The 17931-nt window shown below is 38.0% G+C and overlaps 1 protein-coding gene across 2 annotated transcripts in view; it reads left to right on the top strand.

The window, feature by feature from the left end:
- The window catches only part of ARFGAP2 (ADP ribosylation factor GTPase activating protein 2), a 51130-nt gene that overhangs the window by 10387 nt on the left and 22812 nt on the right, over positions 1 to 17931 (top strand). Inside the window, exons 5-11 of one of the 2 annotated variants that reach the window (XM_053720319.1) lie at positions 3578 to 3658; positions 3728 to 3833; positions 4074 to 4130; positions 4915 to 4959; positions 5268 to 5320; positions 5399 to 5535; positions 5608 to 5739. In XM_053720319.1, the coding sequence (XP_053576294.1) occupies positions 3578 to 3658; positions 3728 to 3833; positions 4074 to 4130; positions 4915 to 4959; positions 5268 to 5320; positions 5399 to 5535; positions 5608 to 5739 (611 nt within the window). The remainder of the gene's footprint in view (positions 1 to 3577; positions 3659 to 3727; positions 3834 to 4073; positions 4131 to 4914; positions 4960 to 5267; positions 5321 to 5398; positions 5536 to 5607; positions 5740 to 17931) is intronic. The other variant, XM_053720320.1, reaches the window with a different exon arrangement.

The following is a 17931-nucleotide window of genomic DNA, read 5'->3' as shown; positions in this document are numbered from 1 at the left end:
ATTCGTGAACATAAAAATAAACAAATGAAGTGTTAAACATGGGAACATAAACAATTACATATGCTTCCTTTAATCACATGGTATCTGTATGAATTTTTGGAAGAATGTTTCTCCCTATGTTTAAAAGGACAGTAAAGTCCTAAAAAAACTTTCATGATTCAAATAGGGAATGTAATTTTAAATAACTTTCCAATTTACTTTTATCACCAATTTTGCTTTGATCTTTTGGTATTCTTAGTTGAAAGCTAGACCTAGGAGGTTCATGTGCTAATTTCTTAGACCTTGAAGGCCGCCTCTAATCTAAATGCATTTGACAATTTTTCACCACTAGAGGGCGTTAGTTCATGTGTTTTCATATAGATAACCTTGAGCTCATGCACATGAATTTATCGAGATTGGTTAAAATGCAAGTCTGTCAATTGAACTGAAATAAGGGGGCAGTCTACAGAGGTTTAGATAAAAGGTAATTACAGAGGTAAAACATGTATTATTATAACTGTTGGTTATGCCAAACTGGGGAATGGGCTATTAAGGGATTATCTATCTTTTTAAAACAACAAAAATTCTTGCGTTGACTGTCCCTTTAACATTGAGTATTTATTATATTGTGTGTATTCTATCTATATACAGAAATATAGGAGGTATATTGGTTGTAGATGTATTCTTTTCCAGTTAATTCTGTTTCATTCATGGGTATGTTTAAAAACATACTTGCAATCACATGCTAAATACCAAATAATTGATATCTGTACAAACATACCTCTTCATGATAATGGCCAGGAGTGAAAATCCAGTGGCTCCCAGGCTCCTGGCTTTGTTGAGCCTTGGGCTACTCTATAAGCCAATGTTTGATTTAAGTTTTTATCTTCTATTGATTTTATAAATAACCCCTATGGGTGTGCTCTCTCTCACGCCCTCTTTGAAGATAGATACAATTGCATATCCAGTATGTGCCCACAAATATTTACACATTAAAGGGACAGTCAAGTCGAAACAAAACTTTCATGATTTAAATAGGGCATGTAATTTTAAACAACTTTCCAATTTACCTTTATCACAAATTTTGCTTTGTTCTTTTGGTATTCTTAGTTGAAAGCTAAACCTAGAACGTTTATATGCTAATTTCTTAGACCTTGAAGACTTCCTCTAATCTGAATGAATTTTGACCACTAGAGGGCATTAGTTCATGTGTTTCATGTAGATAACATTGAGCTCATGCATGTGAAGTGACCTAGGAGTGAGCACTGATTGGCTAAAATGCAAGTCTGTCAAAAGAACTTAAATAAGAGGGCAGTCAGCAGAAGCTTAGATACAAGGTAAAAAGTATATTATTATAACTGTTGATTATACAAAACTAAGGGATTATCTTTCTTTTTAAAGGGACAGTCAAGACCAGATTTTTTGTTGTTTAAAAAGAAAGATAATCCCTTTATTACCCATTCCCCAGTTTTGCACAACCAACACAGTTATATTAATATACTTTTTACCTCTGTAATTATCTTGTATCTAAGCTTCTGCTGACTGCCCCCTTATTTCAGTTCTTTTGACAGACATGCAGTTTAGCCAATCAGTGCTCAGTCCTAGGTCAGTTTACGTGCATGAGCTCAATGTTATCTATATGAAACATGTGAACTAATGCCCTCTAGTGGTCAAAATGTATTCAGATTAGAGGCAGTCTTCAAGGTCTAAGAAATTAGCATATGAACCTCCTAGTTTTAGCTTTCAACTAAGAATACCAAGAGAACAAAGCAAAATTGGTGATAAAAGTAAATTGGGAAGTTGTTTAAAATAGCATGCCCTATTTATATCATGAAAGTTTTTTTTGACTTGACTGTCCCTTTAAACAACAATAATTCTGGTGTTGACTGTCCCTTTAATGATATATCTGTAATACTTAGTCTGTCTAGATTTAAAAAATCTGAAAAACAACCCTGACACATGCTGATGTCGGTTGAAACCTCTCTTTTGTTTAACCCCTTAATGACCACAGCACTTTTCCATTTTTTGTCCGTTTGGGACCAAGGCTATTTTTACATTTCTGCTGTGTTTGTGTTTAGCTGTAATTTTCCTCTTACTCATTTACTGTACCCACACATATTATATACCGTTTTTCTCGCCATTAAATGGACTTTCTAAAAATACCATTATTTTCATCATATCTTATAATTTACTATAATTTTTTTTTATAAAATATGAGGAAAAAATGGAAAAAAAAACACACTTTTTCTAACTTTGACCCCCAAAATCTGTTACACATCTACAACCACCAAAAAACACCCATGCTAAATAGTTTCTAAATTTTGTCCTGAGTTTAGAAATACCCAATGTTTACATCTTCTTTGCTTTTTTTGTAAGTTATAGGGCCATAAATACAAATAGTACTTTGCTATTTCCAAACCATTATTTTTCAAAATTAGCGCTAGTTACATTAGAACACTAATATCTTTCAGGAATCTCTGAATATCCATTGACATGTATATATTTTTTTTTAGTAGACATCCCAAAGTATTGATCTAGGCCCATTTTGATATATTTCATGCCACTATTTCACCGCCAAATGCGATTAAATACAAAAAATTGTTCACTTTTTCACTAATTTTTTCACAATCTTTTGGTTTCTCACTGAAATTATTTACAAACAGCTTGTGCAATTATGGCTTAAATTATTGTAAATTATTCTCTGGGATCCCCTTTGTTCAGAAATAGCAGACATATATGGCTTTGGCATTGCTTTTTGGTAATTAGAAGGCTGCTAAATGCCACTGCGCACTACACGTGTATTATGCCCAGCAGTGAAGGGGTTAATTAGAGAGCATGTAGGGAGCTTTTAGGGGTAATTTTAGCTTTAGTGTAGTGTAGTAGACAACCCAAAGTATTGATCTAGGCCAATTTTTGGTATATTTCAACTTTGCCCCCGTATGATGTGACAGCCAATTTAAATTTGACTTTAGTGTCCCTTTTTAAAATAAAGAAATCACACAACACACACACACATTAACCCCTTCCCGCCGTTAGGACATTCCATGCTGTCCCAACCGCGCTGGGCTTTAGCTGTCCTGAAGCCATAAAGTCTTCCTAAATGGGATCGCAGGTTGGAAGGTGTACCTAGCATCATAGGCACTCTCCCCTGACCCAATCCCATCATTGAAATCAAGCGTTCGTATGTACGATTGCGTGATTTCAATTTTACTTATTTGTTTACATTGTAACTAATAAGCACTGGCAGGAAGGGGTTAACTGACACTCGTTGGTTGCTTTTTTTTCCCACCTATGTTATGCTATACTGTATATTTCTATTGAACTTGAAATAAAGCACTTTTAAAAAATAAATAACATTTGCCTGTGTTTGTGTGTACTCTCGCAGGTGTTATTACTTTGAGGGAATAGTTGGTGTGTGCATTCTTTGGGTGAATGACAGAAATACTCTATTATTTTTCTTTTTATAAACCTGTGGTGCATGTGCTCTCTAGATTTGGATAGAATGCAGAACAATAATTGTTTTATTTAGATTGACACATATGCTCTTCTCTATATTAAAATAGATTGAGGGGATAACAGATGCATGTTCTTTCTCCAGATTTGGATAGATGGGATGACCTCCTCTCTTGCACATTCACCAGAAAAGAAAGAGTCTGACTTCTTTGCTGAGATGACCCAGGTAGTAACAGAGCTGGTCACCTTGGTTTATATATAGGACTAGCTGCATAGTAATTTGTTTCCTCTTCAGTCTTCCAGCTCCTGGGATGCAACACCAGCTACAGAACCAGTGTCTGAGACGAGCTTGTCTGATAGAAAAAGCCCTACTAATGTTTCTGAGAACAGTTCACCCCAGCGTAAGTTCTATAGTAATATTGTAGGTTTACTGCATTAGTGTCTCCCAACTGTAGTCCATAGGGCTTTTACAAGTTCTAACTGAGCATGACAGGATATGGCCTATTTGAGTGAGCTCATGTAGAGAGATCCCTACTTTCTAGGTTATTACTGGATCTGGAGTTTCAAAACACCACACAGTCACACACAAAAAAAACTAAACGTAACAAAAGACGTCTAAGATGCTTTTCTTATTTTTCTAGCATTAGAATCTGGCCCGAGTGTTGACATTCTGAGCACATCACCCAAAGCTCCAGTGGGTAAGTTCATCTTTTGGCAGTTTAACATAATTTCTTTATGTTCCACACTGTGTTTTGTGTGTGTGTGGTTTTTTTCCACCTCCTCCTTCATTCTCTTATTAAAGCTTGTGTTATTGAAGAAATACTTTTGATCAATTGTGTCCTTAAGGAAGTGGTCTACTTGTAGGCCACAGTCTAAATGCTGACCAGTCAATTTCAATTTTGTAGCATTATTTTGCTTTTGGCCATTATGTATATTACAATATTTGTGTTTCGCTTCCTCACAAATAACTTATGCTGATAAACTTCACAAACCAGTAAGCTCCTGACTACTTAAAGGGACATGAAACCCAAAAAATTTCTTTCATGATTCAGATAGAGAATACAATTTTAAACAACTTTCTAATTTACTTCTATTATCTAATCTGTTTTATTCTCTTGGTATCATTTGTTGAAGGAGCAGCAAAGCACTACTGGTTTCTAACTGAATACATGGGTGAGCCAATGACAATCATTTTATATATGCAGCCACCAATCAACAGCTAGAACCTAGGTTCTCTGCTGCACATGAACTTGCCTAGATAAACATTTCAGCAAAGGATAACAAGAGAAAGAAGCAAATTAAATAATATAAGTAAATGGGAAAGTTGTATGAAATTGTATTCTCTATCTGAATCATGAAAGAAAAATTTTGGGTTTCATGTCCCTTTAAGTTTGGGCCCAGTTGGTTTTGACTGTTCCTGTACTTTAAGGTTTACACACCTGTGGTATTCCTATTGAACTCAAATGTTCCTCTCTCCCTTAGACCTGGCCATGTGCCTTTCTGTTCAGGAGCTGTTCCCAAGCACAGGTGACCAGATGGTAACTGGCTCGCACTGGCTGTTGTGTGCTTTATATGTCTTATGCTGTGTATCTTGCAGCCTAGACATGCCTGGGTTTAGGCCTCTACAATCCCATTCTCTGCTAATGAATTCTCATAATGCCTGAAAAATAGGGTCCCAGTGTATGAGTTTTGGATCCTGCCTTACTAACATTGAACTGCCATCGGTATATCATAGGGCACCCGCTCTAGTTTTGCGATCTTGCCTCCTTGATTACTAACCTTAGTGTATGCAATGCACACTGCTTATACATTCATATATAACTCTCTCCTTTCAGAGGTAAAACCCACACTTATTGGCAAGAAGAAACCAGCAACTGCAAAGAAAGGGGTAAGCTGCCTGAGTGTCAACTTTGTGTGTTTTTTTAGATTGTGCAGATTCCAATCTTTTGCTTCTTTTGCCCTTTAGCTGGGGGCCAAGAAAGGTTTGGGTGCCCAGAAGGTGAGCGGCCAAAGTTTTAGTGAGATTGAGAAACGGGCACAGGTGGCAGAAAAACTGAGAGAGCAGCAAGCAGCTGAGTTACGAAAGGAAGCTGAAGAATCTCTGTGAGTATTTTCTTCCTATCAGTTTGATACTATGGAGTAGGGTCAGGTGCCTTATCATGTATCTCTGTTTAGTGTCTCTTCTATGAGGCTGGCCTATCAAGAACTGCAGATTGACCTTAAGAAGGAAGAGAAAAAGATTCAGAATCTGGATGGGAAGAAACGTGAGCAAGCTGAGCGACTTGGCATGGGCCTAGCTCCCCGCAGGTATGGAATGCATGATGCTTTTGCAGTTCGTTGTATTCATAATTTCAAAATAACGCTAAGTACAACTCCATATTGATGAGATTAAAGAGAGTGTTCAAAATGTAAAGGTACGTGAATGTATTTCAATTTTACATCAAATTCTTTATGTATGTGTGTATATATGTGTGTGTGTATGTGTGTGTGTATATATATATATATATATATATATATATATATATATATATATATATATATATATATATATAGTGTGTGTGTGTTCTATACTGAAATTCCCAGTAGCAGAAGGGTTTTTATTTTTGTTTTTTTTCCTTTCTTCTTTATATTTCTCTGTGAATCTGTTTTCTGCTGGTCGCATGTTTGTAATGCTGCTTGGATGAACAACTTGGATAGACAGGGTCATTTTAATGCTAAAAATATAGAGTATCATATATGCTTATTATACTTATTAGCAATAACCCAATATCTTCTTATGGATCTGTAAAAGTCCTATTTCTTTCTTTCATGTAATTAGCAAGAGTCCATGAGCTAGTGACGTATGGGATATACATTCCTACCAGGAGGGGCAAAGTTTCCCAAACCTCAAAATGCCTATAAATACACCCCCCACCACACCCACAAATCAGTTTTACAAACTTTGCCTCCCGTGGAGGTGGTGAAGTAAGTTTGTGCTAGATTCTACGTTGATATGCGCTCCGCAGCAGGTTGGAGCCCGGTTTTCCTCTCAGCGTGCAGTGAATGTCAGAGGGATGTGAAGAGAGTATTGCCTATTTGAATTCAATGATCTCCTTCTACGGGGTCTATTTCATAGGTTCTCTGTTATCGGTCGTAGAGATTCATCTCTTACCTCCCTTTTCAGATCGACGATATACTCTTATATATACCATTACCTCTACTGATTCTCGTTTCAGTACTGGTTTGGCTTTCTACTACATGTAGATGAGTGTCTGGGGGTAAGTAAGTCTTATTTTTGTGACACTCTAAGCTATGGTTGGGCACTTTTATATAAAGTTCTAAATATATGTGTTTAAACATTTATTTGCCTTGATTAAGGATGTTCGATATTCCTTATTTCAGACAGTCAGTTTCATTATTTGGGATAATGCATATGAATAAACAAATTTTCTTACCTTAAAATTTGACTTTTTTTCCTGTGGGCTGTTAGGCTCGCGGGGGCTGAAAATGCTTCATTTTATTGCGTCATTCTTGGCGCAGACTTTTTTGGCGCAAAAATTTTTCTTGTCATTTCCGGCGTCATTCTTGTCGCCGGAAGTTGCGTCATTTTTTTGATGTTTTTGCGTCAAAAATGTCGGCGTCACCGGATGTGGCGTCATTTTTGGCGCCAAAAGCATTTAGGCGCCAAATAATGTGGGCGTCTTTTTTTGGCGCTAAAAATATGGGCTTCATTTTTGTCTCCATATTATTTAAGTCTCATTGTTTATTTGCTTCTGGTTGCTAGAAGCTTGTTCATTGGCATTTTTTCCCATTCCTGAAACTGTCATTTAAGGAATTTGATCAATTTTGCTTTATATGTTGTTTTTTCTGTTACATGTTGCAAGATGTCTCAGATTGACCCTGAATCAGAAGCTACTTCTGGAAAATCGCTGCCTGATGCTGGATCTACCAAAGTTAAGTGTATTTGTTGTAAACTTGTGGTAACTGTTACTCCGGCTGTTGTTTGTGATGAATGTCATGACAAACTTGCTAATGCAGATAATATTTCCTTTAGTAATGTTCCATCAACATCTAATACTCAGGGTGTTCCTGTTAACATAAGAGATTTTGTTTCTAAATCTATTAGGAAGGCTATGTCTGTTTTTCCTCCTTCCAGTAAACGTAAAAGGTCTTTTAAAACTTCTCATTTTCCAGATGAATTTTTAAATGAACATAATCATTCTGATTCTGTTTCTGATAATGATTTTTCTGGTTCAGAGGATTCTGTTTCAGAGATTGATACTGATAAATCTTCATATTTATTTAAAATGGAATTTATTCGTTCTTTACTTAAAGAAGTCTTAATTGCTTTAGATAGAGGAATCTGGTCCTCTTGATACTAAATCTAAACGTTTAAATACGGTTTTTAAACCTCCTGTAGTTATTCCGGAGGTTTTTCCCGTCCCTGATGCTATTTCTGAAGTAATTTCCAGGGAATGGAATAATCTGGGTAATTCATTTATTCCTTCTAAACGGTTTAAGAAATTATATCCTGTGCCATCTGACAGATTAGAGTTTTGGGACAAAATCCCTAAGGTTGATGGGGCTATCTCTACTCTTGCTAAACGTACTACTATTCCTACGGCAGATAGTACTTCATTTAAGGATCCTTTAGATAGGAAAATTGATTCTTTTCTAAGAAAAGCTTACTTATGTTCAGGTAATCTTCTTAGGCCTGCTATATCTTTGGCGGATGTTGCTGCAGCTTCAACTTTCTGGTTGGAGGCTTTAGCACAACAAGTAACAGATCATAATACTCATTGCATTGTTAATCTTCTTCAACATGCTAATAACTTTATTTGTGATGCCATCTTTGATATCATTAGGGTTGATGTCAGGTATATGTCTTTAGCTATTTTAGCTAGAAGAGCTTTATGGCTTAAAACTTTGAATGCTGATATGTCTTCTAAGTCAACTTTGCTTTCCCTTTCTTTCCAAGGTAATAAATTGTTTGGTTCACAGTTGGATTCTATTATTTCAACTGTTACTGGGGGGAAAGGAACTTTTTTACCACAGGATAAAAAATCTAAAGGTAAATATAGGGCTGCTAATCGTTTTAGTTCCTTTCGTCACAATAAGGAACAAAGGCCTGATCCTTCCCCTACAGGAACGGTATCAGTTTGGAAACCATCTCCAGTCTGGAATAAATCCAAGCCTTTTAGAAAGCCAAAGCCAGCTCCCAAGTCCACATGAAGGTGCGGCCCTCATTCCAGCCCAGCTGGTAGGGGGCAGATTACGATTTTTCAAAGAAATTTGGATCAATTCGATTCACAATCTTTGGATTCAGAACATTGTTTCACAGGGGTACAGAATAGGCTTCAAGATAAGGCCTCCTGCAAGAAGATTTTTTCTTTCCCGTGTCCCAGTAAATCCAGTGAAGGCTCAAGCATTTCTGAAATGTGTTTCAGATCTAGAGTTGGCTGGAGTAATTGTGCCAGTTCCAGTTCTGGAACAGGGTCTGGGGTTTTACTCAAATCTATTCATTGTACCAAAGAAGGAGGATTCCTTCAGACCAGTTCTGGATTTAAAAATATTGAATCGTTATGTAAGGATACCAACATTCAAAATGGTGACTATAAGGACTATTCTGCCTTTTGTTCAGCAAGGGCATTATATGTCCACAATAGATTTACAAGATGCATATCTGCATATTCCGATGCATCCAGATCACTATCAGTTTCTGAGATTCTCTTTTCTAGACAAGCATTACCAGTTTGTGGCTCTGCCGTTTGGCCTAGCAACAGCTCCAAGGATTTTTACAAAGGTTCTCGGTGCCCTACTATCTGTAATCAGAGAACAGGGTATTGTGGTATTTCCTTATTTGGACGATATCTTGGTACTTGCTCAGTCTTCACATTTAGCAGAATCTCATACGAATCGACTTGTATCGTTTCTTCGAGAATATGGTTGGAGGATCAATTTACCAAAGAGTTCATTGATTCCTCAGACAAGGGTAACCTTTTTAGGTTTCCAGATAGATTCAGTGTCCATGACTCTGTCGTTGACGGACAAGAGGCGTCTGAAATTGGTTTCAGCTTGTCAAAACCTTCAGTCTCAATCATTCCCTTCGGTAGCCTTATGCATGGAAATTCTAGGTCTTATGACTGCTGCATCGGACGCGATCCCCTTTGCTCGTTTTCACATGCGACCTCTTCAGCTCTGTATGCTGAACCAGTGGTGCAGGGATTATACAAAGATATCACAATTAATATCTCTAAAACCGAATGTACGACACTCTCTGACGTGGTGGACAGACCACCATCGTTTAGTTCAGGGGGCTTCTTTTGTTTTTCCCATCTGGACTGTGATCTCAACAGATGCAAGTCTGACAGGTTGGGGAGCTGTATGGGGGTCTCTGACAGGGCAGGGGGTTTGGGAATCTCAGGAGGCGAGATTACCAATCAACATTTTGGAACTCCGTGCGATTTTCAGAGCTCTTCAGTCGTGGCCTCTTCTAAAGAGAGAGTCGTTCATTTGTTTTCAGACGGACAATGTCACAACCGTGGCATATGTCAATCATCAAGGAGGGACTAACAGTCCTCTGGCTATGAAAGAAGTATCTCGAATACTTGTATGGGCGGAATCCAGCTCCTGTCTAATTTCTGCGATTCACATCTCAGGTATAGACAATTGGGAAGCGGATTATCTCAGTCGCCAAACATTACATCCGGGCGAATGGTCTCTTCACCCAGAAGTATTTCTTCAGATTGTTCAAATCTGGGGACTTCCAGAAATAGATCTGATGGCTTCTCATCTAAACAAGAAGCTTCCCAGGTATCTGTCCAGATCCAGGGATCCTCAGGCGGAAGCAGTGGATGCATTGTCACTTCCTTGGAAGTATCATCCTGCCTATATCTTTCCGCCTCTAGTTCTTCTTCCAAGAGTGATTTCCAAGATTCTAAAGGAGCGTTTGTTTGTTCTGCTGGTGGCTTTGATGGGGTAAAAAACAAGTGAGGGGAGCTGTGTGTATTTCAATACATAAATAATGTGTTACCGTGACCTTTAAATGAGCTTCTCGTATTGATTTCAAAATTCAATCATAATATATATTACGCTGTGATAAGGTAAACAAATAGGTGAAAATTGGGTGAAAAATAGTGAAAATATGACTACAAGAGGTTAAAAAACAAAATATTTAATTGTTGCCATACAAAACAATATTGGACTAGATAATATATTCTGATAGGATAATAAGTGGTAAAGAGCTCTATTACCTTGCGTATATTATATATTAAAATTCCTTAATCACAAGTTGAAATTGACAATAAATTCACAATAAATTCATGCTATAGTGTTCAAAGCATATGATAAAAACAGATTAAGTTAAAATAATTAACGTAGGAGGTGAAAATAAATGTTCATCTGATGAATTGCAAGTATCTTTTGATGTGACTTTAAATGTGACTTTTAGTTGGAAATGAAATTACTCACAGTTTGTATGAAATAATTTTTCCAGGTGTCTGATTGGTTGAAACAGACAAGCCTTTATGTGAATAAAATAATTTTTCGCTGTAGTTAAAACTTGTAGATCGAAATTGTAGATGAAGATAACAACTACTGGATGGTAAAGATGCTGAAACTGTTTACCTAAACTGGGTTTGCAGGAGTTTCAGTTGTTGATAAAACTTGGTTCTGTATATTTAAACTGTTATCTAAGACTTGGTTTGCAGGAGTTTCAGTTGTTGGTATGACTTAATTATAGAAACTGTTTACCTTGTATTTATTTGCTGGAGTTTCTATTTTTCTGGTTGCGTGAGGTGTTTGAACGCTTCTCTTTGTAGGTGTCTGTTTGTAGCTGAAACTATATACCCTCCCAGGGTTTGCTGGAGTTTCAGTGATTGTTGGTTGATCTGTAGTGAAACTGTTTACCTAGGAAAGGTTTGCAGGAGTTTCAGACCACCTGTTGGTTATAAAAATCTTTTCTTAAGAGTTGTTGGAGCTGTATACCTTTTTCAAGGTTTGCTGGAGCTTCAGGTCTGGTGAGTGTCCACTTTAAGTCTTGTGGTGTTCAGTGTATAGCAATCACCGGTAACAGATTTTTTCCTGTTCAATCCTGGGTAGTCTCAGATGCAGACTTGAGTTGTTGGAGTGCACACTAGGGGCAAATCTACGCGTTTCGGCTTCAGCCTTTATCAAGAGTTCATTGATTCCTCAGACAAGGGTAACCTTTTTAGGTTTCCAGATAGATTCAGTGTCCATGACTCTGTCGTTGACAGACAAGAGACGTCTGAAATTGGTTTCAGCTTGTCAAAACATTCAGTCTCAATCATTCCCTTCGGTAGCCTTATGCATGGAAATTCTAGGTCTTATGACTGCTGCATCGGACGCGATCCCCTTTGCTCGTTTTCACATGCGACCTCTTCAGCTCTGTATGCTGAACCAGTGGTGCAGGGATTATACAAAGATATCACAATTAATATCTCTAAAACCGAATGTACGACACTCTCTGACGTTGTGGACAGACCACCATCGTTTTGTTCAGGGGGCTTCTTTTGTTCTTCCGATCTGGACTGTGATCTCAACAGATGCAAGTCTGACAGGTTGGGGAGCTGTATGGGGGTCTCTGACAGGGCAGGGGGTTTGGGAATCTCAGGAGGAGAGATTACCAATCAACATTTTGGAACTCTGTGCGATTTTCAGAGCTCTTCAGTCGTGGCCTCTTCTAAAGAGAGAGTCGCTCATTTGTTTTCAGACGGACAATGTCACAACCGTGGCATATGTCAATCATCAAGGAGGGACTCACAGTCCTCTGGCTATGAAAGAAGTATCTCGAATACTTGTAAGGGCGGAATCCAGCTCCTGTCTAATTTCTGCGATTCACATCTCAGGTATAGACAATTGGGAAGCGGATTATCTCAGTCGCCAAACATTACATCCGGGCGAATGGTCTCTTCACCCAGAAGTATTTCTTCAGATTGTTCAAATCTGGGGACTTCCAGAAATAGATCTGATGGCTTCTCATCTAAACAAGAAGCTTCCCAGGTATCTGTCCAGATCCAGGGATCCTCAGGCGGAAGCAGTGGATGCATTGTCACTTCCTTGGAAGTATCATCCTGCCTATATCTTTCCGCCTCTAGTTCTTCTTCCAAGAGTGATTTCCAAGATTCTAAAGGAGCGTTCGTTTGTTCTGCTGGTGGCTCCAGCATGGCCTCACAGGTTTTGGTATGCGGATCTTGTTCGGATGGCCACTTGCCAACCGTGGACTCTTCCGTTAAGACCAGACCTTCTATCGCAAGGTCCTTTTTTCCATCAGGATCTCAAATCCTTAAATTTGAAGGTATGGAGAATTGAACGCTTGATTCTCAGTCATAGAGGTTTCTCTGACTCTGTAATTAATACTATGTTACAGGCTCGTAAATCTGTGTCTAGGAAGATATATTATCGAGTCTGGAAGACTTACATTTCTTGGTGTTCTTCTCATCATTTTTCTTGGCATTCTTTTAGAATTCCTAGAATTGTACAGTTTCTTCAGGATGGTTTGGATAAAGGTTTGTCTGCAAGTTCCTTGAAAGGACAAATCTCTGCTTTTTCTGTTCTTTTTCACAGAAAGATTGCCAATCTTCCTGATATTCATTGTTTTGTACAGGCTTTGGTTCGTATAAAACCTGTCATTAAGTCAATTTCTCCTCCTTGGAGTTTGAATTTGGTTCTGGGGGCTCTTCAAGCTCCTCCGTTTGAACCTATGCATTCGCTGGATATTAAATAACTTTCTTGGAAAGTTTTGTTTCTTTTGGCCATCTCTTCTGCTAGAAGAGTTTCTGAATTATCTGCTCTTTCTTGTGAGTCTCCTTTTCTGATTTTTCATCAGGATAAGGTGGTTTTGCGAACTTCATTTACATTTTTACCTAAGGTTGTGAATTCTAACAACATTAGTAGAGAAATTGTGGTTCCTTCATTGTGTCCTAATCCTAAGAATTCTAAGGAAAGGTTGTTGCATTCTTTAGATGTAGTAAGAGCTTTGAAATATTATGTTGAAGCTACTAAAGATTTCCGAACGACTTCTAGTCTATTTATCTTTTCTGGTTCTAGGAAAGGTCAGAAGGCCTCTGCCATTTCTTTGGCATCTTGGTTAAAATCTTTGATTCATCATGCTTATGTTGAGCGGGGTAGAACTCCGCCTCAAAGGATTACAGCTCATTCGACTAGGTCAGTCTCTACTTCCTGGGCATTTAGGAATGAAGCTTCGGTTGATCAGATTTGCAAAGCAGCAACTTGGTCTTCTTTGCATACTTTTACTAAATTCTACCATTTTGATGTGTTTTCTTCTTCTGAAGCAGTCTTTGGTAGAAAGGTACTTCAGGCAGCTGTTTCAGTTTGATTCTTTTGCTTATAATTTCAGTTTTTTTCATTATATGATTTAAACTTTGTTTGGGGTGTGGATTATTTTTCAGCGGAATTGGCTGTCTTTATTTTATCCCTCCCTCTCTAGTGACTCTTGCGTGGAAGGTCCACATCTTGGGTATTCATTATCCCATACGTCACTAGCTCATGGACTCTTGCTAATTACATGAAAGAAAACATAATTTATGTAAGAACTTACCTGATAAATTCATTTCTTTCATATTAGCAAGAGTCCATGAGGCCCACCCTTTTTTGTGGTGGTTATGATTTTTTTGTATAAAGCACAATTATTCCAATTCCTTATTTTTTATGCTTTCGCACTTTTTTCTTATCACCCCACTTCTTGGCTATTCGTTAAACTGATTTGTGGGTGTGGTGAGGGGTGTATTTATAGGCATTTTGAGGTTTGGGAAACTTTGCCCCTAGCTCATGGACTCTTGCTAATATGAAAGAAATGAATTTATCAGGTAAGTTCTTACATAAATTATGTTTTTCCCTTTTAAAAGGTTGATTTGGTTACTTTAATTTAAAGGGACAGTATACACCAATTTTCATATAACTGCATGTAATAGATACTACTATAAATAAGATTATGCACAGCTACTGATATAAAAATCCCATATAAAACATTTTAAAAACTTACTTAGAAGCTCACAGTTTAGCACTATTGATGAAGTTAGGCTGGGACACCCACTGAAAGGGGCTGGGTAAACAAAAAGAGCAGCCACTTCCCACCTCCCCACTACCCTGCATATGAAAAGACAGATAACATAAACAGGAGCCTGCAGGCGTCTGTAAACTCATGTATACATCTGACACTGTGGGGCTTGGTTAGGAGTCTGAAAAGCAGCACAATGTTCTTAAAAAATAAGCAAAACTATATTTTTTATAAAAACACTCCCAGATGTATACCCCTATCGTACCCAACGCTACGGAATTTGGCGGCGCTATACAAATAAATTATAATAATAATAATGGGATATATATATATATATATATATATATATATATATATATATATATATATATATATATATATGTCATCTACAAAACATTTGTGCAAAGACAAATCTAGTGTACAATGTCCCTTTTACAGGCACATGAGCTGGCTTTTTACAGATGTGCTGCATCACTTTCAAGTGATTCAGCATTTGGGTAACGTCCCTTTTTAAAGTGACTCTGTACTGTAACATTTGTTTCCTTTTAAAGGGACATTAAACACTTTGAGATGGTAATATAAAATGATAAATTGTATATAATAAAACAACTCTGCAATATACTTTCATTATTTATTTTGTCCTCTTTGTCTGTAATTCCATTCTGAAATTGTGAGCTTTTCAGTTCCTGTTAGAAATGGAAGTGCAGAACACTGTTAAATCCAGCACAACCATTGGCTGCACACTCTAGTGACCTATTTATAACTGACCCTAATTGGCCACAGCAGAGAAGGTAACACAAGTTACAACATGGCAGCTCCCAGTGTTTTATAGACACTAAAACTTTACACTTATTTTGTCACTTTTTAAACAACTAATGAAACTTTAAAAAATACATCTACATCTTAGTCATGGACTAATCTTTTCTTTGAATGCATCATTCTATCTAGCATTTATTTAGTGTTTAATGTCCCTTTAACCCCTTAACGACCGAGGACGTGCAGGGTACGTCCTCAAAAAAAAGGCAGTTAACGCCTGAGGACGTACCCTGCACGTCCTCGGTGTGGAAAGCAGCTGGAAGTGATCCTGCTTGCTTCCAGCTGCTTTCCGGTTATTGCAGTGATGCCTCGATATGGAGGCATCCTGCAATAACGCTAGATGGCCATCCGATGCAGAGAGAGCCACTCCGTGGCCCTCTCTGCACCGGACATCGATGGCCGGTATCGTTGGTGGGTGGGAGCCGACTTGGGAGGCGGGTGGGCGGCCATCGATGGGCCGGGTAATGTAGAGGAGGGCGGGATCGGGGGCAGGGCCGATACGGGCGCGTGCACGGGGGGGGCGGCGGGCGGGCGCGTGCACGGGGCGGGAGCGGGAGGGAACGCTACACTACAGAAAATCAAAGTTTGAGAAAGGGGTATCTGAATAAAAAAAAATGTAAATCGAATGTATCTAGGAGGGGGTGGGGGGTTGGTCTTTGGTGGGGCAGGGAGCTACACTACAGAAAAGGGGAAAAATTAAAAAATATAAGCAATTTTATTCTAAACTGGGTACTGGCAGACAGCTGCCAGTACCCAAGATGGCGGCCATTAAGACAGAGGGGGAGAGTTAGAGAGCTGTTTGGTGGGGGATCAGTCAGGTTGGGGGCTAAAGGGGGGTCCTACAGAGCAGCATATGTAAATATGCCTTTTCTTTTTAAAAAAAAAGCCCAAATATAGCTTTTATTTTAGTACTGGCAGAGTTTCTGCCAGTACTTAAGATGGCGGGGACAATTGTGGGGTGGGGGAGGGAAGAGAGCTGTTTGGGAGGGATCAGGGGGTCTGATGTTTCAGGTGGGAGGCTAAGCTCTACACTAAAGCTAAAATTAACCCTGCAAGCTCCCTACAAGCTACCTAATTAACCCCTTCACTGCTAGCCATAATACGTGTGATGCGCATTTAGCGGCCTAAGTACCAAAAAGCAACGCCAAAGCCATATGTGTCTGCTATTTCTGAACAAAGGGGATCACAGAGAAAAATTTACAACCATTTATGCCATAATTGCACAAGCTGTTTGTAAATAATTTCAGTGAGAAACAAAAAGTTTGTGAAAAAGGGAACTTTTTTTTTTATTTGATCGCATTTGGCGGTGAAATGGTGGCATGTAATATACCAAAATGGGCCTAGATCAATACTTTGGGTTGTCTGCTACACTAGACTAAAGCTAAAATTAACCCTACAAGCTCCCTACAAGCTCCCTAATTAACCCCTGCACTGCTGGGCATAATACACGTGTGGTGCGCAGCAGCATTTAGCGGCCTTCTAATTACCAAAAAGCAATGCCAAAGCCATATATGTCTGCTATTTTTGAACAAAGGGGATCCCAGAGAAAATTTTACAACCATTTATGCCATAATTGCACAAGCTGTTTGTAAATAATTTCAGTGAGAAACCGAAAGTTTGTGAAAAAGTGAACGATTTTTTGTATTTGATCGCATTTGGCGGTGAAATGGTGGCATGAAATATACCAAAATTGGCCTAGATCAATACTTTGGGATGTCTTCTAAAAAAAAATATATACATGTCAAGGGATATTCAGGGATTCCTGAAAGATATCAGTGTCCCAATGTAACTAGCGCTAATCTTGAATAAAATGGTTTGGAAATAGCAAAGTGCTACTTGTATTTATGGCCCTATAACTTGTAAAAAAAGCAAAGAACATGTAAATATTGGGTATTTCTAAACTCAGGACAAAATTTAGAAAATATTTAGCATGGGTGTTTTTTGGTGGTTGTAGATGTGTAACAGATTTTGGGGGTCAAAGTTAGAAAAAGTGTGTTTTTTCCACTTTTTTCTCATATTTTATAATTTTTTTTATAATAAATTATAAGATATGATGAAAATAATGGTATCTTTGGAAAGTCCATTTAATGGCGAGAAAAACGGTATATAATATGTGTGGGTACAGTAAATGAGCAAGAGGAAAATTACAGCTAAACACAAACACCGCAAAAATGTAAAAATAGCCTTGGTCCCAAACGGACAGAAAATGGAAAAGTGCTCTGGTCACTAAGGGGTTAAGGTGTTTCCAATGAATTGTTATACCAGCTGCAGAGTTCTAAATGTAATGTAAATGAAAAGGCTCCTTTTCGTTTATTTTTTGTGTTAGCTAGTTTTGTTCCATTGTTCTCAAGAAAATGAACATTTAAATAGAGTTGAGTCTTCAGTAAGAGCAGACATCATTTTTGTATCTTCCTGTCCACAAAGGCTAATAATTTGGTACGAAAATATGCACACACAAAAATACCTGTGCAAATCCAGATATTTGTGTTTCACTTTAACACTAATAAACCCAGCGCCTGTGGCCAAATTTGCCATCTGTTTGAAACTAATAGGCATGAGTAAAAATTTGTATTCAGCATTTGTTTTACAGTGAGCAAAAACAGTTATTAACTTGCAAGAATAAACCTAGAGAATCAATTTCCAATGCATTTAATGCACATTAAAGG

Source organism: Bombina bombina, chromosome 7 (assembly GCF_027579735.1).
Source record: "Bombina bombina isolate aBomBom1 chromosome 7, aBomBom1.pri, whole genome shotgun sequence".
In the NCBI taxonomy this organism is placed as follows: Eukaryota; Metazoa; Chordata; class Amphibia; order Anura; family Bombinatoridae; genus Bombina; species Bombina bombina.
Note: the sequence above shows the minus strand (reverse complement) of the source record. Positions and strands in the feature narration are given on the sequence as shown.